The sequence below is a fragment of the Limanda limanda genome, chromosome 18 (genome assembly GCF_963576545.1).
Source record: "Limanda limanda chromosome 18, fLimLim1.1, whole genome shotgun sequence".
Taxonomy (NCBI): Eukaryota; Metazoa; Chordata; class Actinopteri; order Pleuronectiformes; family Pleuronectidae; genus Limanda; species Limanda limanda.
Window position 1 is genome coordinate 10,547,454 of NC_083653.1, and position 22,146 is coordinate 10,569,599.

General features: G+C 43.2%; 1 protein-coding gene across 1 annotated transcript; it reads right to left on the reverse strand.

Annotated features, from left to right (window-relative positions):
• Nucleotides 1–799: 799 nt before the first annotated feature.
• Nucleotides 800–21,736, reverse strand: rps6kc1 (ribosomal protein S6 kinase polypeptide 1). Its single transcript, XM_061091259.1, has 16 exons — nt 21,585–21,736; nt 20,617–20,652; nt 19,762–19,882; nt 19,361–19,476; nt 19,172–19,265; nt 19,014–19,067; nt 18,467–18,889; nt 17,903–18,027; nt 17,630–17,728; nt 14,838–14,885; nt 14,186–14,318; nt 11,257–12,891; nt 10,496–10,585; nt 4,647–4,729; nt 2,900–2,995; nt 800–2,550 (listed from the first exon to the last, which is right to left on the reverse strand). Exons 1-16 carry the CDS (start codon nt 21,684–21,686, stop codon nt 2,449–2,451), a joined length of 3,357 nt encoding a protein of 1,118 aa, XP_060947242.1. The 5' UTR covers nt 21,687–21,736; the 3' UTR covers nt 800–2,448.
• Between the last annotated feature and the right edge of the window lie 410 nt (nt 21,737–22,146).

Consider the following 22,146-nt stretch of genomic DNA (forward strand, 5'->3'; position numbering starts at 1 on the left):
AATTTAAAGAAAACAGTTTTAATCTTTTTTAACCCTACCTCTGATTAGTTTAGTCGTTGGTTGGATTGGTTTGGTTAGAGATGATGAAGTGATGGTTAGGTAGAGTTAGGGTAAAAAGCTATGGTTAGCTAGTCAGAAGAAGGGGAGGAGCAGGTCTTTGCCCACCTTATGTGGTGAATAAAAAAACGTGTTCAGGCCTGTTTAGTTGAAGCACTTCTAGCAGACTCCACTGGACCAACTAATGAACCTGTTCACTTCACTAAAAAAAAAAAATATATAAAAAAGAATATATATATATATATATATTTATATACTTCAATCAGAAAGGAATTAGTATTCTTTAAATTAAAAGTTATTTGTGTGAAACCAATACAAGTATTTGTTGTTGTTTTAGAGTGAAAAACTTTATTTTTTCAGTGTAATGGGAACTAATGGCCTGTTGGGCTCAGGTTGGTTGACTTCAAAGCTCTTTCCCCTGTTTCCAGTTTTTATGCTAAGCTAAGCTAATATATTACTACTGAATAAGCATAAGCAGGGCAGAAAAACCAGAACTGCACCCAAAAAATGGTTAGAGAGTTCTGTATCAATGAGTGCTGAGTATTTGAACCATGCTGTATGTGTGTGTGTGTTTGTGTATGTGTGTGTTGGCTTGTATTATGGTCATTGTGACACTCAGCAGGAGTGACAGCAGCTTTCTAGGAGTATCATCAGTCCGGCTGATACTATAGAGGGGGGGCTGTAGCCTCAGAGCAAACACACACAGGACACCATATCTACAAAGAAAGCATCACTGTTCTTCATGTGCTCCTCCAGGTATGTTTATTGTTTTCCAGAATGCACTGACAGACCAGTACAGACACACACACACAGACAAGAGGGAGCATTCAATAGGAAACCAGGAACAAAAACATCAATCTCATCTCAATGCGAAGTTTTTGTCTGATAAAAAGGTTAATTAGTGGGAAATGGATCTTGTTATTTCTGGTATCTGTTAGGAAACATTTGTACACTGTGGCGGAAACAGGAGTGATTATCTGAGTGTGGTTAAGAGAAATGCATTTGTCTCATATTCAGTTATTACAGGTTTATAAAATCAATACGTGGCAGGTTAGAGGAAGTGCTGCTGTAAAACACAAAACACATAGTCAAATAAACAAGGATGTGATTGATCCGGCCGTGTGTGATTGACAAGATAATCAAGGCTTTGACAAAATGTGTTCATCTTTCACTCAGCACATCCTTTAAAAGGTATATTTACAGAACACACATTATTTGTTGTCCGATGGATTTGTTTTTCTTCATAGTATTAAATACATTACTTAAATCATAGTCTTACGTGCACAAAAACGTTTTCACTTCATAAAATAGTGTGTAAAACCAGTGTCAAATATGGTTCAAGTCTGCTCTCTCATTATTATTCTTCATTTCCAGAATGAACAACTCACCGTCGACTATAAATAAAGATGGACGACATGATTGCTCCAAAAAAGTGAGGCCAAAGCATCTCGATCACTACCTAGTCGGTTAACCCCACCTCCTCCACTATCATGGCTCTATCTCCCAATCGTTACTGTGCAGACTCCAAATGTGAAAGATGGCAGCGCTGCTATCCAGGATATTTCAGTTTAATTCCTGGATAGTGGAGCCAGGTCGTCCATCTTTACATACAGCCTGGTCTACAAAACATTTAAACCTTTTCTTGCAAAACTCTATTAAATAACTCAAACTCTTCTGACTTATATTCAATCAGAATCTAAATCCGCCTCCTGCCTCAGTAGATTTTGTTCATTCGCCTTTGCATAGTGTCCGTATCTCTTACTGTTCTGGGGCTGGTTTTCAGTAAAAAAGGGGGTTGGTCACAAAAAACTAAACATGTAAGAAATTCGATATCCGTTTTCTAGATCAGAGCAACAGCACAACCCCGTCCTCGAAGCAGAAGCTCAGCCCAGCACAATTAAATCTCAGTGGGCTTCATGAGGAATGACTTAAGTGTTATAGGTGGCGACAAATGGAGTTTATTGCACATGGGTCTTTAAGAAAAGTGAATTGCGTCAGTTTGAAATGAAATTAACAAACCGTGTTAAATAAATGCAGTGAAAACACGAGGACAAAATGTCACCTCTCGCTTTTCAGTTGTTATTTTGGCAACATTGCAGTGGATCATCACTCGCACACTTTCTTTGAAAATTATTGCACCACACATGTTGTTTAAGTGTTAAACCCTAAGAAATTAGCAGTGTACAGGGAAGATAATACTGATGCTTCGCCAATTCTATTAAAAAAGATTAAAAAAAGAATCAGACAAGTAAATGGGGAATAAACAAAATGGGACGTGTGCAGAGATGCATAATTCACTGTATATCTACTTGTGTTTCCAGTCTCAAAAGGAGTTCATTTGTTTCCCAGCATGCAGCTCGGCTTTTTCCGCAGTCACACACAGCCTAGCGTCTACTTGGACCAGTTTAGTCTGGCAAAGAAAGGGTGGGATTTAATATCGTCCACGCCTCCCGCTCCTGCCCCCAGTCTCTCCATCGGGTTGTACTGGAGCAGCTGCGCAGGAGGAAAGAGACCGAAACACACAGACACAAAAATATGAATTAAACAGGTTATAATGTTTTCGCAAAAGTATTTCTCAGCTCCCTGCTCTGTATGAAAAACTTTGGATACTGTATTGTCAAGATATCCAGTACTTCTACTGAATTTATACCTAAGAAAATGTTATTGCTGTTTAAAGATTTCTTTTTAAAAACCTGATAAAAAGCACACATTCTCTCTGCAGGTTGATCAATCAGGGTTTATATTTTAACTATCGATGGGGAGTATTATTCTAACTGAGTGAGCAGTATCCATTTTTTGTATTTTCATACAGGGAAAGTCACACAGCACCGCAGAGCCTCACCTGCTCGAGCAGAGATCTGGCCTCCTTTGAAACCGACTCGGGGATGCTGAGAGCCGTGTGGCGGCTGATCCCTGCTGGATGGCACCGCAGCAGAGACTGTGTGCAGAGGGGGGGCGGAGGCGGGTGGAGAGAAGAGAGGTAGATAACCATCAATTTAAAACAAAGAAAACCTGACACACTGGGAGCTGAGGGGACAGACACGATGACACCTGCGGAGCCTATAGGTCAACGTGAGAACACTCTGACTGGACAAATAGGAGGAGACCAAAGAGCCAGAGCAACTGAAACAACACTGATCACACTAACTACAACAACGGGCATGATTTCACTGCTGTTGCTCTTTCTTAGAACTGCTGTGTATCAGACAGCGTCATAGGAAGAACTACATGGGAAAATGTGGTTCGTTTGTTCTTCGTTAGTACACAGAAAAATTACTGTAAAAGCTTTTTCTCTAATAACCACATCAAACTGTCAATTCAGTTAAGAAACTGTTGCACTCACAGGAAAAATAATAAAGTCAAACTGTCAGAAGAGAGAAGAGGGAGCAGGAGACCTGTTAGTTTTTTTCTAAACACAGAACACTATTGTTATCTATTGCTATTGTTATAAGAATTGACAAAGCATATACACCTGCACATTGAAAATCCTAGATATGAATGTGTGCGTCAACTGTTTGTGTTGGTGGACCCTGTGTGTTCTCTCCATCGGTTAGGTCGGCCTGCTCTCCCTCTCTTCCTCTTTCTCTCTCCCCCTCTCCCGATATGTGCTGCAGGAGTTCTGGCTGGATTCCTAGCTGCAGTCAAGACTGCTCCAGGCAAGATCTTATCCTGCAAGGATCAAGAGACACTATGTGTGCCTGCGTGTGTGTTTCCTTGCCAGGACCGTACACGGACATAATCATCAAAGGAGACATCTGTGTGACGGAGGTTTGGCTTTTTTTCCAGGTAAGTGTGGGTGTGTGTTGTTCAACAGAATAACACCAACCTAACACCCCGACTCTTGTTTGGGCAATTGATGGGAACCACTGATGGCTGAAATGAAAATATGCCCGCTGGCAATCAGTTAGAATTTATTCAAATTTAATAGACAATAAAAAATTGAAGGGATACACCGCACCTGCACTGGGTCTGCAACTGTGTGTGTGTGGGGGGAGGGGGTGTGTTTGGGTGTGGGTGTGGGTGTGTGTGTCCTTCAAGGTAACAGCAAGTTATAATTAGCATGTGAATGTGTTTGTGTACATGTCTAACAGCTGAGACTGTGTCTGTTGTCTCTCAAAACAAGATTCTCCGTGTCCTCCAGAGCCCGTCTTGGAAGACGCTCCCTCAGACAGCCGTGCTGCGGCGCCTGGAGAGCTGCCCCTGTCTTCACCTTTCACGACCAATGCGAGGTCGGCACGCTCCGAGCCCAGCGCGGCTACAGGAGCCAGCACAGAGGCCCGGGGAGAGCTGACCCCCTGGCCCAGCAGATGGAGCTCAGGCTGGGGGAGAAAGTCACACGGACACCCCTGGCACTCCCCGAGAACCAGAGTAAGAGAAGGCAGCCAAGACGCACCTCGCACACACAAACACAAATGCACCAAAACAACAAACTCCACCTACTCAAACACAAACAGACACGCGCACAGAATCGCACATCAACTTGGCAAGACCATAAAGAGTGTGAGAGAGTTGAAAGCCAAGACACCTACAGACATCCCCCAACACCTTAGTAACAAAGATAACGTTTTTTGTAATACTTTCTGACTCACCATGCCCGTCAGGAGCTCAAACAGGATGGCGCCCAAACTCCACCAATCACACGCTGGCGTTTCCTCGCTGATACCTCCCACCTCTGAACCAAGAACAGAAAAAAAGAGGAAGAGAGAGAATTAATCAATAAATAAAAAACAGGGAAACAGCTCATGTGATGGGGAGGAAGATGGGGAAAAAAATAATGCACTTGTGATGTAAAATGAGAAAATAATCAAACATGTACAACTAAATCCACTTGATTTTCTTTTGAACCTTCAACACTAAACACTTTCAGAATGACATCTTGGATTACAAAATATTTCATTGAACATATACAATCGATTCGAAATGAGCACAAAGACACGGACACAGTCCCTCTTTCACACACTCACACGAGTGTGTGTCTCATAAAAGGGTTATTTGCATAATAAAAAAGCAGTTAAATTGAGGAAACCGTCTGTGCTGCAACTTCACACCATCTGCATGACCTGACCTCAAACACACATGCATATAACACGCACACACACACGCACTGCATCACACACACACACAAATAAATGTAATGCAGGAATACGAAAAATTTATACAACAGCAATTTTTTACAGTTCTTTTTATTTTAATTTTCTTCAGCTGAAAATTAATCTATACCAGACCGATGATAATCTAACCAGACGAGGGCTGCAACTATCACTTATTTCCTTCTTTGATTCATCTGTTGATTATTTTCTCCATTTAACAATTATTGTTTGGTCTGTATATTATCAAGGAATAGTGGCACGTTAGTAAATCACAATTTTGTACAACCCACGGCCGTTTCATTTGTTTTGTTCATTGAATTCATTTCAATTCCATTTTAATTGTACAGCGCCAAATCATAATAAACATAACCTGACAGCCCTTTACATAGAAGGTCGAGACCTTAAAAATGATAGACAAATATAACTGTTCCCACAAAGAGGAGATCTTTGGCGACTGTGGAGAGAAAAAGTCGCTCATCAGCCTCAGCCGGTTGGGTCGAGCGGAGGAAATGGGGAAGAGAGGAAAGGTGGGTGGAAAAGGGGGGAGAGAAGGGAGAGAGATATCGGGGGAGGAGGGGGAGAGAGACCAGGAACAGTTGTGCAACCATTGTATTTCGGCTCTGACAGACTAGTTGTTATAATGAAACCAATAAGAGTGACATCCATAGATGTAAACTGCAAAAGTCCAAAGAGACTCAGTTCAAAGTAACAACATAAGTAAAGCAACAAATCGTCATGTTTAAGATTTGAATGTGATTTGACAGCAGCCAATAGAAGACTTTTCTCAACCACCAAGTCTGACACGGGGAGACATTTGAAAATTTGAGAAATAATTATAATTGGAGGCAAAATTAGCAAATGTGTGTGAGTGAGTGCAGAATGAGTCATGAGACTGTTGAAACCGTTTTACAGGAGCAGAACAGACGGACTTCGACATGATATTGTTTTTTGACATCTATTTGGCAAACGAAATTAGATACACGAACAATTATCACAGGGACACAGGATTAAAACTGCAATTTCCATTTCATGAGGCTTTTTAAATGCTTGGTATCTTTGTGTGAAAAATTACTTGAATGAGTCAATTATCTTAATTAGCTGTGAATTAATTTCCCGTCAGTTCACAAAAACTGACGTTCACGAGAACATTCTGTGAGATTTGGGTGGAACGCCAGCTCGATGGAAGTGACTGGGATGTTGGGATTCACAATGTGTATTTAAGACACCCAGCATGATGATACCAGTTTGCTGACGTGACAAGTGTATGTGTCAGCGAGTGTATCGGAGTATGTGTGAGCTCCACTGGGGACCAGATGGCCTCTTGTGCCACTCAGCTCCCCTCTGCTCTGCTCTCTCCTGAGGGGGGACGCCTGGTCACCCAGAGGGCCAGGACCCAGGGTCACGGCTGTGTGTGTGCCCAGAGACCAGGCTCCTCAGCTGCGGAGACAAAGAGCCCCTCATCTCCTGGAGGCTGCCGGGAAACTCCCGAGGCCTGTGCGGCTCTCTTGCAGCCAAGGTTAGAGAGGGTTATGATACGACTTGCACGTTTGGTCCACACACATAAACACACACATGCACACAACCAACTGAGCAACCAGTCTTCAGGGCTCCCCAGGACTACTGTTTTGACAGCCAAGGAGAGAAGATCGTCATTGAACGGACTAGTGATACCTGCGTGGTTATGAGCTGGAGGGGAAATACTGGACACACACACACAAATCACGTCTCAGAGCAAGGTCGATGTCATCACAATGGATTAATGTCGAAGGAGCTGCAGGGAGAGTACAGTGGAGCTGGCTACACTTACCGCTCTGTCAGAGCGAGGCAGGGGGAAAGGGAGACAGAGAGAAAGAGGATGGGAAGGGAGAATTAACTGCATCCACAGGCCATGGGTCATTCAAAGTAACTGTAACAATGCTCTGTGTGAAGTGTACCTTTCCAAATTTGACAATGCTGAAACTTGACACTTTCTTTCCTGGCCCGCACATTAAAACACTTTGAAGTGAATCACAAGATTCAGAAGAAAGCAGAAGGATTCGGAGGAGTTCAGACGCATCGGTGAAACAATACTGTGAGTTCACCTTGTGGCCTCTTCTTCCCGTTCCCCTCAACAATGAAGTTCCCTCCTGCTTTGTATCTTAATCACACTCCATCTCCTCCCTCCTGGGGGCCATAAGGAACTTTCTCTCTTCTCCTCTCAGGCCGACTTCCCTAAAAGCCTAACCGACAGTCATTGTTGAAAGAGGAAGTGGAGTGTGCGCAGGTAGGAAGTAAGTGTGATGTTCCAAGACTGTGAGTGCATGTCTTGTGAGCGGTTGAAACACCGATATAACCATTTGAGTAACATATTCAAATCGAATACAGTTAAACAATGTGTGATTTCCACTGTCAGACAATTCAAATAATAAAGGAGAAGTACTTTCACGGTACAATTTCTTCCCTGAAAATCTTTTCAAAACAATGAGATGACGGCTCGGTGTTAAAAAGGGGAACTGAACTTTATCTTCCAGTAGATCATGTTGTTGTTGAACAGGTAGGAGGACATTTTTTTTTAAAACAAACAGTAAGAATATTTGTGGCCCCACTAACAGACTTGTTACCTCCGATGGGGAAGAATACTGAATTTCCCTTTTCTTAGACACTGAAGACAATCGGTTTTGTTCTTGCTTCCCTGTTTACAGAACAATTAACAATTACCATTTCTGCTGAAACGTGGGCCGCTTCACACCGTCACTCAACAGCTTGTTTTTTTTCTTATTAGAGAACAGAAAAGTAGCCATCTGATGTTTATCAGTGATGACGAAATGGCGACACAGTAAATAAGCAGAATGGTGCAGAATAAACAGATTAACGCCCTGCTGCTGTGTTTTCCGAGTCCACTCCTGTGTTTTTTTGGGTGTGAATGTGTGCGTTTTAAAAACATGTTTCCCTCCTCCTTACACAGACACACACACACACACACACACACGGTCACAGCAGGCCCCCTGCTAGCTTTCTGGCAAACAGTCATAAATCTGTCATCAGGAATGAAGCCATCACTAGAGCTGACCCTGTCTGGATAAACAGCAATATATAACAAGGGCAGATGAGCGACACACTCGCTAACCTCCAGGTTAGTGTGTAGAAGTTCACAAGCACAAACATCTACACATTAATGTGTGTACCTGATGTAGAGCTTTCTGGGATGGGATTAATATAAGCAAGTAAAATAAGTGACCGTATGAGGGACAAGAATGAGAGAGAGCGTGTCCAGTGTTTGAGTTGGACAGTCTGTAGATTTTGAAGTGGTCCGTTCATTTAATAACAGCATAAAACGCCCCCTGCTGGCTGTGGGTATGAAATACATCCATCGATCCTCATGACAGCAACAGCCGTCTACCTAAAAGCTCGGATCTAGTTAACTAACTAGTCTCTTTAACCCCTGACATGTTTATTCTATTGCCATAAAAATATTCTTACATCAATCTATTTATATTAAGGCTTGTGTGACCTGAACGCAGCATCACTCAAATGCAATGCAGACAATCGTTTATAACACACTTCAGTTTCTTTTCCCTTTTGCTTTCTCCAATCTATCTTTTCATTCCTCAGACACCTTGTCCATCAAACTGGACTGAAACTAACTGTGCAAGCTAAATGGTCAATTAACCAATGTGAAATAATTTTCTTTAAAATAGTTAGGACGATTACATTTTATTTCATATTTTACATCAAATGTATTCGATAAACTTTTGAATACAATTGTGAACTAGAATGACACTGAGTAGAGTTAGAAGGACTGCGAAGGATGAACAATATAATAAATGAAGGAAGTGGAGTGAAACCTAAGTGTTTTATTCATCATTAAACTGTTGAAAAAAAAACTGGATCACCTTTAAATCTGTACCAGCACTAAATGTTTTTTTGTTTTTTTCAGGCTCCATCCTTCCACCAGATTTGGCGGAGATCAGGCGAGTAGTTTTAACATTATCCTTCTAAACAAGACAAGGTGGAAAATGTAATCTTCTTGGCGGGGATAAAAGTTATCTAGAGATGATGTGATGAATACTACTTCATTGCAACAATGCTTTACTCTAAAAACTCAAGTGGGTTTGTGTATTTTAATTCACAACAGGTTTTTTTGACAGCATGGAAATTCCAGGTTAACGACAAACATACAAACCACACAACTTGGGTCAAAAACTCTCACTGGCTACAATTATCAGGATTAAATTAAGAAAAAAATAACAGTGGCTCCGCTCTTAGTTGTTGAAGCTACATTATACCTACAGCTCTCACTCCTGTTAGGTCATCCACAGCTGACCAGTGGAACATATGCCTGCGTGTGCTTCTATTTCCATTAGTAGGCTTTTAAACAAGCCGTTGCTAAGGGACTAGAAATACACACTTTGGATATTAGATTGTTGCTTTCAGATTTATTACAACAGTGTCACACTGTACATTCTGGACACAAGGAGGATTTAAATCTGAAGTGACCTTCCTGGCTTGAGAGAGAGAGGATGAATAGCTTAATATAAGTGCGTGGGAGAGTGAATGAGTGTGAGGGTCATTGTGTACGTCTCTGAGTGCGTCCAGTGTTTTCAGCGAACAGTTATCCATCCTGCATATTTAAGAAAGGTGTAATTAAGCACACTGCGTATAATCTACCCAACAGCCCAAGTGAGAAGCCATATGCTTAAAAGCAGCGGCATATCGGAAAGTTATCCACCCGTAGATGTCAAACGCACGTGCACACATGCACCCGTACACACACAAACACACACCACACACACACACACACAGAAATGCTAAGCAGGGACATGGTGCTGTAGTCTAGCAGCAGTTTGTTTTAAGCAGCTTTTAAACAACATGCCAGAGCTGCCACGAGTTTGCTGGGAGCAACACTCAGGGTTGGCACACTGCTGGCTCACTGCTGCACAACAGCCCACTCTACAGGACAACACATGTACTACAAGACGAATCATCTTCCTCAAAACCAGTAAAAGAAAATTAGTAAAAGAAAACTCTATTTTCCATTGATTATGCAATCTGACTGTTAATACAAATCCAAATCAATACCTCAAACCTAATGTACTGTTAATATAAGGTGTCTTCAACCTCATAACAAATTGAACAGAATGCAAGAGCACCTGTGCATATAGATTTCCTCTTCTATTAGCCCCCCCAAACTAAATCACAGCAATAATTTGTCTCTCTCTTCATGTCTGGCTATGAATGAGGGTTTTGTGACCATGGGAGAGTGGCCTACTTATGGACGAGCATGCCTGCATAGAATGAACCTCACATAAACCTCGGCACTCCTGGGTAAAACAAACAAACGTGTATTATGATGTTGATGTGCAGCTCACCTGGTGCACAGTACATATTGGCAATGGCTTCTTTGTCACAGGACTCCTCCACATCACTCCAGCTACAAAAGTAGGTGATCTGAACGTGACCTGCACAGAGGAGATAGAAAGTTTGTGTGAAACATTCATCCAACGTTCTGCTTCTTGTCAACCTCACACAGTCAAGTGTCACTCGGACTTTCTACTCTTTCTGACTGTTTATTCACCTTTGCAGTGTTCCTTCCTCCGCTCCTTTCTGCCTCTCTAAATCTCTCTGCGAGCTTTTCAAGCACACGGCCACAGCGATTACTTCTGTTTAGCGGCTACCCGTTAACGCTATCATTAGAACTAATGGTGTCATTAGGTAGCCGTGGCCATTAGCCTGGGCTAGCCAGACTGATGCACCACACTATGCCGTTGATGGGCCCTTTAGAACAATAATTACCACCAGGGAGACGAAAACAGCCACTCAGCTAATTAGACGCTTGTTGATAACGAGGTGGAGAGACATGATTGTAGGACGACAAAGGAGGAAGTTGAGGGGGAATCTGTGACCTGCTGGTAAAACAACACATCTCTTTCTGCAAGAGCCACAGTCCCTCAGTCCGATACTACAGGCTTTAAGAAAGGAACACGCAGAGACCCTGGCTTCAAATCTCCAAGAGGCATTTGGTTTTTGCTTGAGGAAATAAAAATCTGCCTTCCATATAATACAGCAGCTTCAGAGGGATTTGAAGCTAGTGGGATTTACACACATTACACAGAGCATGTTAATGTCGAACCTTGGTGGTCGAGCAGGATGTTGTTGGGGTTCAGGTCTCGACAGATGATACCTTCTTGGTGCAGTGAATCCAGAGCTGTCACCATCTCTACAGCCCAGCGTTGAACAAACTCCTCCGGTATACGAGCTTGGGATGCAGCCAGCGACAGCTCGTCCAGCCTCGCAAACAGCCGCGATACTTCTTTATCAAACTCGATGACACTTTTATTGCTAACAACTCCTGATAATTCACCATCAGGATGTAATAAACCCTCGACCACAGCACAGGCCTCTGTCCCGTATGCGTCTGGGATAGAGGCTGCACTGTGGTCTGTGTTTATTCTCGTACTGGCCTCTGGTTTTTCACTACTCGAGTCAGCTCCTGGAATTTCTACGTCGAGAGGAAGGTCATTATTTTGGCATTCATCATAAACCATTTTGTCAGAGGCCTCTATGCCAAATGCCAGGCTGTAGTCGTCCCACAATGAGTTGAGGGGAGAGGAGGATGCAACACTGGTGTCGCAGGCTGCAGAGGCTGTACACAGAGATGACAGCTCCTGCTCCAGTGTCTGCTCCTCCTCCTCCGGCTGGCTGTGAAGCTGTAAAACATCTGGCTGGATGCACTTCTGAGGAGAGGCTGTGGCCTCGAGGCCCAGACACACTCCAGAGGTCTCCAGTTCCTCCTGTGACGAGTCTACTGTCCCACTCATTGCAGGAAGGTTGACCAGGAGATCGGGTGGGTGACCCTCGTCCGCCACTACCGCCTCTTTAAATGAGATGACTGGCACCGACTCATTGGAGCCTTTATCACTGCAATCTAACGACCAAAGCTCCGAGCTGTGGCCCTTGACCTCCTGAGCCAGCTCTGGAAGATCATCGGGGATGTCCGAGCCCAGGTCGGACGTAGACAAAAGCGGGACCTGCTTATTAGGGGGGCGCTGCTCTCCAAAGTCGAGACATGTCACCTCGCTTGCACTGTCTTTGCTGTCAATACGGAAAAACTCCATTGGCGTGTGCTTGGACTGATCCAGTGACAGGGGCACAGCAGGAGAGGGCAACGGACTAAAAACTTCCCCGTGGTCCTGTCCCTCGCTGTGGTCTTTCTCATTGTCGTGGGTGTGGCCACTTTTGTCGGATGACTCGGTGAAGAAGCCAAGTTCCTGAGAGCTGAGAGGTGACGAGAGGCTGTCGTTGCTCATCAGCGATCGGCTCCGTGAGGAAGTGGTGGTCGTCACACCGGGAACTTCCAGTGACAGCATTTCCTGTTCACTTTTCGCTTCTTCCTCCTCAAGTGCATCTGGTTCTACTTTGTCTTGTTCGTACTCATTGCAAAGAGTCAAATAACTGTTGGTGCACTCTTCCTCAGAGTTGGCTCCAGAGTCTGACTGGGCCCCCGTTTGTTTGATGAGCCTGGTGGGAAGAACTCTTTTAAGAGCTGCGATGACGTTTCCTCCCTCTTTCTTCAGCTCGGAGACAGAAACAGAACCAGCGACGGGCCCTGAACCTGAACTGGCTGAGTCTGTATCCGGCTGTGGTACAGCAGGTTGTGGGGTGTGCACAGCTGTTGTGTGGCTCTTCTGAATGAAAGCAATGTCAAGGCTCTCCTCCGGGCTTGAAGTACATAGGTACTTTTCAATGTGCGACCACAGTTTACCACCTGAAGATGAAAGAAACAGGGACGTTAGAGACAGAAAAGCAGGCTACAGATATAGCGGATATTTTGAGGAGGAATGAGAAAATAGACATAAAGCATTTCTCGATCATTTTGTCCTTTTCCACTGAATGAACTTTTCCATGATTGTTTTCAGAATCTCAGCAACTTCAGCTTGTTCTCCAGAAGCTGACATCTTCATTTAAATCTTCTACATGTATGGCAACACTTTTTTATTCTGAGATATTTGTATTTTTCTGTTTCAGTTTTGTGTCCGTCACATGTTAGAAACATCAACAACTATAATGCTGTCTAATATTTATTTTTATTAAGATGAGATGAAAGCCCAAACGGTAAACAAAAACAATTGTGACTGAAACCACTTTGGTTTAATGGGATTTGGGCTGGTGTATGTTTTACGTTCCCAGTGTTTTCAACTTGTGTCTGACACACACACACACACACACACACACACACACACACACACACACACACACACACACACACACACACACACACACACACACACACACACACACACACACACACACACACACACACACACACACACACACACACACACACACACGTAGTGTGAGCTATTGGAAGCCAGCATCTGTTGTGTGTGATGAGAATGGATAGTGAGTTCACAGTGATGATAATGATAGCGGGGCAGCTCGATGGCTTAGAAAGTAAAACCATCCATATGTTGTTTTGTCCAATGTCACTCAGGTCACTGCCTCCCTCCCTCTGCCTGTCTATCCTCATTCAACCTGTCAGCGGCTAACAACATACTATAGAAGCATAAGGAGCGACCCTGGATTCTCTGAATAACAGAGCCGGGACGCAACAATGGGGGAACTGCCTTTTGTGGGATTTGATCGGCTTTATTAGATCATGTTTTACAGCCCCATATGATATTCAATACAGGGCACTAATATTAGTGCAGGGTGGTTATGGAGTACACCAGATTGAAAAGGTTACAGGGCATTAAAAAATATGGCCGCATCACACCGCATGCACTCACCCGCGAGCACGCAACCTACACACATCCTAGAGTGAGTGGGATGTAAGGAGGCCCAGGTGTTGGCATAGCTAATGAAGCATGGGGCCACCTGGTATTCAGAATAATGACCTGTGACACACACCCATCTCTATCAAACATCTGTCTGGAACAAGGGCAGAGAGAGGGGTGGGAGACGAGAGAGTGAGAGAGGGATCAGGTGAAGGAGGGGACAGGAGACAGAAGATGAAAGGGGGAAGATGAAACGGAGGAGTGTGAGGTGTGTGGAAGTCGTACCTTCGGCGTACTGCAGCAGAAGGAAAACGGTGTTTTCAGAGACGACAAACTTCCTCAGCTGTACCATGTGGGGCACAGAGTGAGGCATGATGGTCCTCTTAGTCCGCCCGCAATCACTGCTCTTCCTCAGACCCTGCAACACGAAATAGTGGAGGAGGGAAGGAGGTGAGCAATTCAAAATCAAAGTAGGCACAAAAAAACGAACAAGACAGGAGGGGGGAGAGGGTGGTGAGTGTTTAGAGCGTTTCTTTCAGAGTGTGGCAAAGGAGAAAGCTCCCATTAACAAAGTGCCAGCTATGCCCCAAAGTCACTGGATTCATCAAGCCACATACAGCGCGTGACTTTAAAAGAGCCACATAAATCCATCAGCGCTACACGTAAAGTTCACATTGGCTGCAAGTGTGTGTAGGTATGTGTGTGTGTGTGTGTGTGTGCGTGCATGCGTGTGAAGTCATCTGTGCCTGTGCTGTGCGTTGGCATCTGGCACACGTCTCACACCTGAGAGCAGAGGAGCTGACAGGGACAGGCCCATTAGAATCAATTACAGCGGTCACACACAGGGGCTTCTGGCACACTTCAGTTACACTTACAGTTGGGAAGACCAGGAGGAGGGACACACAAACACACACATACGCATACACACTACACTTACCTTCAGGATGAAAGTCTCTTCTGTTCTCTTGTCCATGACCAGAAGAACCTGTGATGGAAGAGTGCCATTAAATGACATGTTTGAACAGACGTGCACAGTCTAAGATTGTGTATTGGTTGTGTCCTCCAGCAGTGTTTTCAATGACTGGGTCAGGGCACACATGAGGGTCACTCAAAGATAAATGTAGGTCCCTGAATTATACCAGAAAATCTGTGTGCGATAACAATAAAGAGGGAACAATGTTATGAATCAATGTAAAGGCGATAGAATAGACACATATTTTCATCAAAAGTTGTTTTGGCATAATCGTTAGGGACAGGAATCGGCAGGTACCTCCCGATACGATACTATCACGATACTTAGGGCGCGATACGATATGTATTGCGATTTCTGTGGGTATTGCGTTTCTGTAAGTATTGCGATTCGATATTACGATTTCCTGGGATTTCTTTTGGTTATTTTTTTTTTTTTAAATACTGGACCATGGAAAAATGTTGAATCATTCCTTCAAATACAACACAGTCAAATTCACTTAGAGCTTTACCAGTTTTATTTCAAATATTAACATTAACTTAATGACTGCCGGGCAGCCAATAAAGAAAATAAATAAAAATGTGCCCTATTATTGTATAGCCCCTGTCAACGGCACACAAACTGACAGATTAAGAAATGTATGCCACTTAGGCTACTTTTAAACAATAAATAAAAGGTAAATTAAATCGAATGAATAAAAGTTTACTTAAAATATAAACTTTGAAATAAACAGTAGGCTATTGTTGTTTGCATGTAGCCGATGCAAAGCTATTGCTTGGGTATGTTTAGATTCTTGTGCAAAAACAAGAGCTGGTCAACATGCTCTGGGGTGATGTTGCTCCCCCAATATACCCCCCCCCCCCGTATAAACCAATAAATATGTTTTAAAAAAAAAAAAAAAAAAAATCGTCATTCACAAGAATCGCGATTGGTAACAGAATCGATTTTTTCCCCCATCCCTAATAATCGTACCAACTAAAAATAAGACATAACCTCTAGGTGGAGGTGATAAAAAAATATTATTGAAAATAATCTTTAGATGCAGGTTTTAAATGACACCAAAAAAAACATATGAGCAAGTCACCAGCCAAACTACTGTTCATGGTTCACATCAGTTGAACACATATTTACCCTGTTCTTAATGTTTTAAAATGTTAGACCACATGTGTTCTTTGACCAATATTTCACCACAGGTCCGTGTAATGCATCAATGCCGACATTGTAATATCTGGCAGTGCTGTTGCTACATTCTCTGAACGTCTCTCCCATCTGCACACACATTAAAACGGAAACAGAGGCTCCCAGCATTTCATCTCACTTTCCTTTCGTTTCTCTCCCTCTGTCTCTCCTTTCTTCCTAATGTCTTTATTTCATCCTGCCTCCCTCCCTCCTCTTCGCCCTGACATCTCCATTGCTCTCCTGCTCCCTCGTCGTCTCCAGGGAGAGCTTGAGCATATGTGCGTGACCTGCTGTGTGTTTGTGCACGGCGCCGTGCGTGCGTATGTTTTGGTGGGTGCGTTCCCTCCATGTGACCCTGGCTGGGACCAAACAGGTGCGGGCTAAATGGATATGAATGGAGCTGTGAGTAAACAGAGTGCCGGTGCTAGCCAGGGCGCTAATATAATTAAGACACAAACATCAGGGAAGGGGGAGGTGGAGTGGATGGGCAGGGGGGGGGCACCGGGGTGAGGAGCTCTCTCCATCTGTCCCCCCTGTCCCCATTAAAAGTGAAAGGAGGAAGGAGGAGGAGGAGAAAGAGCAAAGGAAAGCGGGGCCATTTCTGTATAGCTTTGTTTTCACTTACGGTGTTTATTTTTGTGCTTGATTTGTTTCTGAAATATTGTAGATTTCAAGTGCGTCTCTGTAGAGTAACACATGTTGTTTCAACATTTTCCTTAGGGTTTTTGTGTGTGTATGTATGCAGGATGAGCATCATTGACTCAATACTGTGTGCTACTCTCTGAGCTGCTTGCCAAGTCATTTCATGGCTGAGTGGTGAAGTTGCTCCGCCGGCAGCTGGTTGAGGGGACCGGCAACCCAAACTGACCTTGTGGTAGTCATAACTGACGCTAAACATACACACACTCAGCCCTTACTACTCCATCCAGTAAATCTATTAGGTTTTATTGCCTCAGATTAAAGAGATGGTCAAAGAAGGAAAGGACACGAGGAGGAGACATTTGGGGATGGATAGCATCCACATTTATCTGGGCTTGCACAAATTGTTACATAAATGAGTGTCTGCTGAAGCTAAATGTAATTATTCTGTTATGCTATTTTTTTCCATTTCACCTTAAAACCTTTGCTATTCAAGGAGAAAACTCTGACATTGCATCAGGCAAAGTAAAAGCAGTACTAACGTTGATTTATCCACATGCTAGAAAAAGGGATTAACAGATTACGATTGTAACTTCAAAATAAAAATCCTGTTTTTAGACTTGCACCTAATAAAGTGTGACAACTATTTGAGCCCAAGCGGATTATTAAAATATGTGCAAAAATATATCTTGCCAGATGTCAACAGTTTTGAGGAAAACGTAGACAATAAAGTAAATATTGATATTTGTTGATGCATTTAGCTACACGTGGAATCTATTGCACTTCTGTCCGTCACGTTTGGTTTTTTTTAGACTTTCCTCACTCTCGTTGAGGGTTAAGAACTGAGAATCTCACACCTTGTTAAGCTCTATGAGACAAATTGTAATATGTGAATATGGGCTATACAAATCAAATTTGATTGATTGATTATATAAACTGACCTTATCTATGACCCCCAACACCCTGTATGCTCTCAGCTCATCAGATGGACTCTGCTGACCTGCTCTGCTGCTGGAGGGGCAGCACTGTGCCCCCAAAGCCTTGAAAAACAGAGAAACATGTCCGTGGTTAAAGGGTGTGAAGCGGCACAGCAGGGGCAACAGATTATCACCTTGATGATGGGATCAGGAAAGATGCTGACAGAATTATAAAAAAACATAATGAATGGCTTACATATTTTAACAGCCATAATTTCACATTTTCATCCCACTCACTACGGTTTGCGTTGACCCTTGACCCATGTCGCTTCTCAGATATTGACTGGATATCTGTTCTGCACGCATCAGGTACTCCGCAGTCTTCTTCTTCACTGCCTCTCGTCGTGTGGGACTGGGCTCACCTACAATAGGGATGAAATAAAAAACTTGAATTATTGAAGTAAATGAATTACTTACAATAATAAACTGTCTGCCTCATAATTAGGGAGACGCTGACGGAATCACAGCCTATGTAAACACAAGGCCTACCAATCCAGCTGAAATACAGTATTCATTACCACTTGGTATAATGTAAGGATCTTAGAAGGCTGCACGATTTGTGTTACTTTGGATTAGTTACGACAGGATGCTCTAGGGCACTGGTGTGGTCTGTGTGGTCTGTTTAAGTCAGGAAGTCAGTGTAACTACTCAGTTTATCATCAATCTAAAGTCTACAGTGACATGAACTGTCATATTCAAAAGTTTTGTCACAGTCTATATATAATTTATAATTATTGGACTTAAATGGTTCTTTAGTGGACTCCACTGCAGAAACAGTATCCAGCTCCTGACCGAACTGACCTTGCACTCCTTGCAGCAGCAGGTCCACTCCACTGCGATAATAAGAAAAAGCTGCCTGGTAGTCCTGCTCTTTCTCCTTCTGTACAGCCACGCAGATGAGTTCGCTGGCTTTTTCTAGGTAGTCGGACTTAACGTCCTTGTGTTTGCCACCGCTGACTTTCTTCAAAGTGCTAGAAAAGAGAGGCGTCCGGCCTGGCCAGCTGACCTCAGGGTTAGGGGTTGAGGAGGCAGGGACTGGGCTAGGAGATGGGGTGCGGCGATCGTGCAGGGAGGGCAAGCGAGGGCTGCAGCTGCTGCTAATGTGGGAAGCTCCCCCCTGTGGCTGGTTTGGGGAGGTGCGGCCTGAGGCCATGCCATCATCCAGCTCAGCCAAAGAGTCTGTATCCACAACCAGGGAGGTCAAGTCACTGTCACTGGACGGGCCTGAGCAGGGACGGATGCCAGGGTCAGTACTGACATCTCTAAACACTACATACTAAGTCTATATATGCCAAACCAAAAACAATAGTGTATTTAATGTCATTCTGAGTCAAAGAACACACTCTACCTCCATACTCAGACGTGATAGTCAAATCATCTGCACCACTGAAGTCTCTTTGAACTGAAAAACATGTCCATGCATCTCTGAGTAAGTTTGAATTTACAGCAACAGTAAAATAAGAGTAGAGAGTGATTACGAGGAAGAGTTAGTGTCTGTGATCGTACCGTCAGAGCTGCAGTCTGATAAACTCTCTGCCAGGAAATCTGAAAAGGGCTCAGCTGGTCCAATGAGCTCTGAGCCGTCGTGGACCTCACCTCCCTGGAAAGATATTTAAATCATAGTCCACAGTCTTTCGGTAAATTCTGTGTTTGTGTGTGTTTCTGTGTGTGTGTTTCTCTGTGTGTGTACTGTACCTTAAAGAAATCTTGGATGTGCTGACTGCTGTACAGAGCAGGGATATTAGCAGAGAACTGTAGCAGATCCTCAGAGCACTGTCTTCGTTCCTCAATCACTGAGTCATCAAAACGACCTGCACATTAACATACAAGGACACTGTTAAAAGAGATTTTTTTTCTTGCTCATTTTGGGAACTGCAGTTTGCTTTTTTTAAATTATATTTTAAAAAACTGAACTGAATTAATGCAAAAGTCTTTCACTATTAAAGTTTTCATTTGCCGCTTGAAGATAACTATCAAATTTTAATGTTTCACAGGACAATACAAATCAAGCAGGAGAGGTCTCTGCACATCGAGGTCCAACACAAACATCAGGGCAGATGTTTGACACAAGGAAATTAAGGAGGTTAGGTTCTTACCAAAGACCTTGGCCTTGGCAAAAGGAGGAAACAGCTCTGACTGGCTACATACATCCTTGTGCAGCTGCCAGAGATTGTGATGAAGCTTCCGGAAATCACTGTATCTCTTCCACACTGTTATCTACAGAAAGAGGGAGAGTGGGGAGATGCATGAAGATAAAGGAGAAGACGCTGACTTAAGGAAGGGAAGTTATGGGAATCAAATGGATTATTTCAATGTGCTTTAACAAACGCTTGCAAGTCACAACATAAGAAACAGACCTGGATCAGGTAATTCTTTACTTGGTAAGATGAAGCAAAACATAATGGCCGAATGTAAAGACACCAATCTGGTTTGCTAAATTCATGTCTGAGCTACTGGTGCAAGAGAAACTGGTTTGAACACCACGCCCGAACTGGAGCCGCACTAAGTAATGGAGGTAAGCTTTGGTTATCCGGCATCTTAGACACACATGCAGTAATTGACATCATGCGTGTTGCATTAGGACAGACTGCATTCCTATGTGTTTCAGAAGGAAGAGAGCAGTATTTTATACGGCATGTTGTGAGAAAAACAAATATTCTAGGAGTTGTTTTGAACCATTTAAGAACTGATGTCGGAAGACAAATCCTATAAATTGTCTGGCTGATGAGACTGTAGTTTATAAATTTGACAGGCCTCGTGTAACGTTTAATCTGGGGACAAAAAAAAGATTGCAATGTAAAAACAAAAGCACAATGAATGAATGAGAGCAAAAATGACGGCTTGTTTTGTTCAATCTCATGTGTAAGGAGGCAAATGAGAAAAGTAGATTAAAAAAAAAGCTTTGCGCACACACATAGTTGCCATATAAAAAGAATGGGTTGGTGTCTTACCTCTTGAACATCTTCTGGGTTCCTCCTGGAGATAATCTGTGTGGAGGAGGGAGAGGAGAGCTCAGAGGGAAAGCTGATGTTTCTGCAAGGGCCACAACCAAGTGTGGGGCTATCACAAGTGTGACCCGGGACCCAGTCTGAGCGTGACAATGAGTGCATTATGGAGCCAGTGACGCAAAGTCTTGAGAGCTAGAACGAGAGACATCACTGACATTCGTAACAAACAGGAGCCCAGGCAGCAGGAGATGTAGACGCCTCAGCCTGTCCTTATCCTGACTCACTGAACAGAGCATGTGCAGATGAAGCTAAATGGAGGATAAGTATGAATGATTCTTTGCATCATCAGAGGACATGTTTCTCAATGTCAGCACCGGATCTGTGAACTTCTGCTTATTATCACTGAGGGTAGGGAACTATACTAAGAAATTGGAAGGCTTCAAATGCCCCAGTATATTTGAAATATTTTCAAAGCACAGAGGCCCTTCACTCTGGAAAATATATTTTTTATAATTTATGCCATTCACATGTTAGTGATGAAGATAACTCAGGCTTTGACATTTCTACCATCTCAGCTTCCTGCCTGGCTCCTGATCCCACTTAACACTCATTCCTGCTTGAATGTCAATGGGAATCATGCCTCAGAATATGATGACGACACAAAACAGTCTTTTCTCGTAAACACTGGGACCACAATGGCCGTTGTTTACCATGTAGCAGCATCTTGACTACACCCAGGCTCTTTAACTGTCCAGCTCTGGGTAAACACCGCTCATCAGTGTTGATAATGATGTAAATTAGCAGCTTGACAACCCAATGGGAGTGAACAAGCACCAAATGTTAAGTCTAAATTAGCTTTAAAGAGCTAGTTACCACTGCCAGGCTAACAACACTGTGTTTGCATCTACGAGCTAGCTAACAGCAGCTAGCATTAGCCTAGCTGTCGGGCTGTCCATCCTCCCTGTGCTTACCCGAGCGGTGACTTGATACACCGTGTAACCTTTCTGGTGCTTCTTCGGGTCCGTGACTGTATAAAACCGAGCGAGTTCTCCTCTGTCCCGCTGCGATATCATCCTGAGAGTGACCACATCGCCAAAGCTAGTAGCCTGCTAGCCGCTCACATTCATTCTCTGACAGCAAGCCGCACAGTAACAGGCAGGCGAACAAGCTAGAGCTCCCCCCCGAGGAGAGCCGGAGGAACTGCATGCTGTATTGTCACTTTCACATTCTCTTTTTATTTTTCGACCGAGATGACTCCAGCTTCTTAAATCTAATTTTTATCCTTTATTATGTTTACAGTAAAAAAAAAATCAGAATTACAAATAATAAACATAGTTAACTCAACTAAAAGTGATAATATGAGATAGTGACATATATTCTAACAGTGGCATGTACATGGACTAAATGAAAAATATAAAAGATAAAGTTGGGCTACAGTTCTCACTCTGATTTCTGTCCATATCATGTCCATATTGATATAGTTATAATATATGTTTAAAATACATTAATATATATATATATTGGCATCTTTAT